Here is a 6,000-nt window from a genome sequence, read left to right on the forward strand (position 1 = left end):
GTATACTTGTGTGTGGTGTAGTGTTGGATTGTTAGACTTGGTTTGTGTATACTTGTGTGTGGTGTAATTCTGGATTGTTAGACTTGGTTTGTGTATACTTGTGTGTGGTGTAGTGTTGGATTGTTAGACTTGGTTTGTGTATACTTGTGTGTGGTGTAGTGTTGGATTGTTAGACTTGGTTTGTGTATACTTGTGTGTGGTGTAGTGTGGGATTGTTAGACTTGGTTTGTGTATACTTGTGTGTGGTGTAGTGTGGGATTGTTAGATTTGGTTTGTGTATACTTGTGTGTGGTGTAGTGTGGGATTGTTAGACTTGGTTTGTGTATACTTGTGTGTGGTGTAGTGTTGGATTGTTAGACTTGGTTTGTGTATACTTGTGTGTGGTGTAATTCTGGATTGTTAGACTTGGTTTGTGTATACTTGTGTGTGGTGTAGTGTTGGGTTGTTAGACTTGGTTTGTGTATACTTGTGTGTGGTGTAGTGTTGGGTTGTTAGACTTGGTTTGTGTATACTTGTGTGTGGTGTAGTGTGGGATTGTTAGACTTGGTTTGTGTATACTTGTGTGTGGTGTAGTGTTGGATTGTTAGACTTGGTTTGTGTATACTTGTGTGTGGTGTAGTGTTGGATTGTTAGATTTGGTTTGTGTATACTTGTGGGTGGTGTAGTGTTGGGTTGTTAGACTTGGTTTGTGTATACTTGTGTGTGGTGTAGTGTTGTTTTGTTAGACTTGGTTTGTGTATACTTGTGTGTGGTGTAATTCTGGATTGTTAGACTTGGTTTGTGTATACTTGTGTGTGGTGTAGTGTTGGATTGTTAGACTTGGTTTGTGTATACGTGTGTGTGGTGTAGTGTTGGATTGTTAGACTTGGTTTGTGTATACTTGTGTGTGGTGTAGTGTGGGATTGTTAGACTTGGTTTGTGTATACTTGTGTGTGGTGTAGTGTTGGCTTGTTAGACTTGGTTTGTGTATACTTGTGTGTGGTGTAGTGTGGGATTGTTAGGCTTGGTTTGTGTATACTTGTGTGTGGTGTAGTGTTGGGTCATTAGACTTGGTTTGTGTATACTTGTGTGTGGTGTAGTGTGGGATTGTTAGACTTGGTTTGTGTATACTTGTGTGTGGTGTAGTGTTGGGTCATTAGACTTGGTTTGTGTATACTTGTGTGTGGTGTAATGTTAGATCGTTAGACTTGGTTTGTGTATACTTGTGTGTGGTGTAATTCTGGATTGTTAGACTTGGTTTGTGTATACTTGTGTGTGGTGTAATTCTGGATTGTTAGACTTGGTTTGTGTATACTTGTGTGTGGTGTAGTGTGGGATTGTTAGACTTGGTTTGTGTATACTTGTGTGTGGTGTAGTGTGGGATTGTTAGACTTGGTTTGTGTATACTTGTGTGTGGTGTAGTGTTGGATTGTTAGATTTGGTTTGTGTATACTTGTGTGTGGTGTAGTGTGGGATTGTTAGACTTGGTTTGTGTATACTTGTGTGTGGTGTAGTGTGGGATTGTTAGACTTGGTTTGTGTATACTTGTGTGTGGTGTAGTGTGGGATTGTTAGACTTGGTTTGTGTATACTTGTGTGTGGTGTAGTGTGGGATTGTTAGACTTGGTTTGTGTATACTTGTGTGTGGTGTAGTGTTGGATTGTTAGACTTGGTTTGTGTATACTTGTGTGTGGTGTAGTGTGGGATTGTTAGACTTGGTTTGTGTATACTTGTGTGTGGTGTAGTGTGGGATTGTTAGACTTGGTTTGTGTATACTTGTGGGTGGTGTAGTGTTGGATTGTTAGACTTGGTTTGTGTATACTTGTGTGTGGTGTAGTGTGGGATTGTTAGACTTGGTTTGTGTACACGTGTGTGTGGTGTAGTGTGGGATTGTTAGACTTGGTTTGTGTATACTTGTGTGTGGTGTAGTGTGGGATTGTTAGACTTGGTTTGTGTATACGTGTGTGTGGTGTAGTGTGGGATTGTTAGACTTGGTTTGTGTATACTTGTGTGTGGTGTAGTGTTGTTTTGTTAGACTTGGTTTGTGTATACTTGTGTGTGGTGTAGTGTTGGATTGTTAGACTTGGTTTGTGTATACTTGTGTGTGGTGTAGTGTTGGATTGTTAGACTTGGTTTGTGTATACTTGTGTGTGGTGTAGTGTTGGATTGTTAGACTTGGTTTGTGTATACTTGTGGGTGGTGTAGTGTTGGATTGTTAGACTTGGTTTGTGTATACTTGTGTGTGGTGTAATTCTGGATTGTTAGGCTTGGTTTGCGTATACTTGTGTGTGGTGTAGTGTTGGTTTGTTAGACTTGGTTTGTGTATACTTGTGTGTGGTGTAGTGTGGGATTGTTAGACTTGGTTTGTGTATACTTGTGTGTGGTGTAGTGTGGGATTGTTAGATTTGGTTTGTGTATACTTGTGGGTGGTGTAGTGTGGGTTTGTTAGACTTGGTTTGTGTATACTTGTGTGTGGTGTAGTGTGGGATTGTTAGACTTGGTTTGTGTATACTTGTGTGTGGTGTAGTGTTGGATTGTTAGACTTGGTTTGTGTATACTTGTGGGTGGTGTAGTGTTGGATTGTTAGACTTGGTTTGTGTATACTTGTGTGTGGTGTAATTCTGGATTGTTAGACTTGGTTTGTGTATACTTGTGTGTGGTGTATGTTGGATTGTTAGACTTGGTTTGTGTATACTTGTGTGTGGTGTAATGTTAGATCGTTAGACTTGGTTTGTGTATACTTGTGTGTGGTGTAGTGTTGGCTTGTTAGACTTGGTTTGTGTATACTTGTGTGTGGTGTAGTGTTGGATTGTTAGACTTGGTTTGTGTATACTTGTGGGTGGTGTAGTGTTGGATTGTTAGACTTGGTTTGTGTATACTTGTGTGTGGTGTAGTGTGGGTTTGTTAGACTTGGTTTGTGTATACTTGTGTGTGGTGTAATGTTGGTTTGTTAGACTTGGTTTGTGTATACTTGTGTGTGGTGTAGTGTGGGATTGTTAGACTTGGTTTGTGTATACTTGTGGGTGGTGTAGTGTTGGATTGTTAGACTTGGTTTGTGTATACTTGTGTGTGGTGTAATTCTGGATTGTTAGACTTGGTTTGTGTATACTTGTGTGTGGTGTATGTTGGATTGTTAGACTTGGTTTGTGTATACTTGTGTGTGGTGTAATGTTAGATCGTTAGACTTGGTTTGTGTATACTTGTGTGTGGTGTAGTGTTGGCTTGTTAGACTTGGTTTGTGTATACTTGTGTGTGGTGTAGTGTTGGATTGTTAGACTTGGTTTGTGTATACTTGTGGGTGGTGTAGTGTTGGATTGTTAGACTTGGTTTGTGTATACTTGTGTGTGGTGTAGTGTGGGTTTGTTAGACTTGGTTTGTGTATACTTGTGTGTGGTGTAGTGTGGGATTGTTAGACTTGGTTTGTGTATACTTGTGTGTGGTGTAATGTTGGTTTGTTAGACTTGGTTTGTGTATACTTGTGTGTGGTGTAGTGTTGGTTTGTTAGGCTTGGTTTGGCTCACTGGGAGAGGCAAAAACAATTTTTGATTATAACTTATCTGTTTATGCATGGTTTGTGATGCAAAATGCACATGCAGATATGACACGACCATTTTATCCACCAGTAAGGGACCGCAGAAAACCAGTATATTTGTCTTCATCACACAAGGCTGTATTAGAGACCCTGTATCAGAGCCAGTGGCTTATCAGGGCTTTGAAATCCAGTTCACACAAAGATCAGCTACATATTCATTCATGGGAACTTCAGGTTGTTGCTCAGTAAATCTCACTTTCAATTAGGAGTCTAACGCAGTTCCATATTTTTATTTACAAGGGAATCGTTGCTCCGCAAGAACTTATTACAGTTTATGTTTTAGGTACTTATAGTATACATACCTCTCTCTGTGTTTGTGTGTGTGTGTGTGTGTGTGTGTGTGTGTGTGTGTGTGCGTGTGTGTGTTACCTGACACAGAGTGACAGAGTGTAGAAGCAACACTGTGTTTGTTGCTTTCACATCCTGTGTGTGAAACACACACACACACACACACACACATCCTGTGTTTCTTTTGTGTGCATGATCGTCTGGTTTGTATGTGACCTCATTTTCTCATTTGAGGTCATTGTTTGCATGTGTGTCTAAGACAGGGGTCTGCCTAAGCACAAAAACAACACACACACACACGGTGCACAGAGAGAGAGAGAGAGAGAGAGAGAGAGAGAGAGAGAGAGAGAGAGAGAGAGAGAGAGAGAGAGAGAGAGAGAGAGGGGCGGGGGGGGGGGCAGGCTAATTTGGATGTCATGTCGAGAATATGGCGCGTAACAGCATATTGAATGAGCATGACTGACAGTGCATCGGAGATCTCCTTTTGACACCATCTTGCTCGGGTCTGCGTTGCAATAGATTCTAAGCCAGTCTAGTCTTTTTGTCTTTCTCTTTCTTTGCACAGATATGCATCATCCCACACAAACGCACGAACATCCGAGCACGTTCTCTTAGTGCCGCTCCACAAACTGACTGATAGAGAAACTGTCCAATTGCAGAACGACCCCAAATGGCCATGATTGTACATGACAACCAACTAGCGTTTTTTTGCAAACTGAAAAAAACAGTAAGCCAATGCTCAACTAGCACTTGTTGATGGGCGGTGACTGTGGCCAATAGTGCATGACATTTTCCTGAAAGGCGGAGATCAGCTGTCGCCTGACCGGATGAAAATGTGTCTTTTAATATTTTTCCGTTAACTTCATTTTGTTACCCGTATTTTTCAGGAAGTTTACACAGCTGGACAGAAGACAACTTTTAATTAGTATGCGGATTCATAAAATTGCCTTTTCGCTCTTAGAAGGGTTTTAGCAGGAAAAATATTTTCTTTATTTCATCTAACGTGACTTCAGTATACTTTGGACAACCTAGATAGCGTGCAGCTAACAACCCGAGGACTTGCCTGGCTGTGCTTGTTGGAGGTAGATAAGTTCATTTGTTTTGTGACGGGAGCCGAGACGAGCCCGACTGTGAAATTTAATCATGGGGAACCGGGGGATGGAGGAACTCATTCCCCTTATAAACAAACTCCAAGATGCGTTCAGCTCCATTGGACAGAGCTGCAACTTGGATCTGCCGCAAATCGCTGTGGTGGGCGGACAGAGTGCTGGGAAAAGCTCCGTTTTGGAAAATTTTGTCGGCAGGTAAGTTGAAATTGTCATTTTTTCCTTTCAATTTGACGTCATTTTTCAACCAGCGATCTATGTGGCCGCAGAGAGAGATAGCTAACCCAAATACTTACTGTACTTCACCCGGTGGACCCCCCCCCCCAAAAAAAGAATCAGAGACATTTTGTCCCGCTCGCTTTGTGCCTTTTTCCGTTGGTGATCTTATATGCATAAAGCAGACGAAAGAGAGTCATTCAGAGTTCATTATCCGTTAATATAACGGTTTACATGGGTTGTTTTAACAGATCAGTTAGCATGTGTTGTGACGATCAAACGACGATTTTCTGTGTCAGCTTGTAAAGACCTAAATAGTTAATGACCGTTGTCAAACATTAACCAGATAACCGCTTTGTGCTAAAAGAAGATGAATAGTCACGTCAACTCAGAAACACAGCTGGAAAATATAAGCAAACAGAAAATTAGGTTGGAACACAGCCCCCTGCTACGTAAAAACAGAACAGAAAAGAGAATGAGCACAGTGACGTAACGCATGGTACAGCTACGTTTTCTCAGTTTTCATGAAGTATTTGAACTGTTTATGAGATACAGTGAAAACGCTGCCAAGTGTCGTAAAACACAGAGCGTACTTTTCCGAGGACTTTGAGATGCTCTGAGGTGACATGTGCGGAGATTGCGTGTCACGTGTCCCAGGCCTCTCAGAACTGAAAGTGGATAAGTATAATGTCAGGTACAAATTAAGGGCTCAGGGCAGACCGACCTCTATATTGTCGAGGCCTGAAGAATAGTCAAAACAGGATCGGTAATTATGACAACGAAATCTAATAGGGATATATTTGTGTTCTTTTAGATTGAA

The 6,000-nt window shown here is 41.3% G+C and overlaps 1 protein-coding gene across 3 annotated transcripts in view; it reads left to right on the top strand.

Annotated features, from left to right (window-relative positions):
• Positions 1-4,732: 4,732 nt before the first annotated feature.
• The window catches only part of LOC115816703 (dynamin-2), a 38,767-nt gene continuing 37,499 nt past the window's right edge, over positions 4,733-6,000 (top strand). For all 3 annotated transcript variants that reach the window (XM_030779767.1, XM_030779768.1, XM_030779769.1), the window contains exon 1: positions 4,733-5,162. In XM_030779767.1, the coding sequence (XP_030635627.1) occupies positions 5,002-5,162 (161 nt within the window). In that variant the 5' untranslated portion in view covers positions 4,733-5,001. The remainder of the gene's footprint in view (positions 5,163-6,000) is intronic.

This window comes from Chanos chanos, chromosome 7, assembly GCF_902362185.1.
Source record: "Chanos chanos chromosome 7, fChaCha1.1, whole genome shotgun sequence".
Taxonomy (NCBI): domain Eukaryota; kingdom Metazoa; phylum Chordata; class Actinopteri; order Gonorynchiformes; family Chanidae; genus Chanos; species Chanos chanos.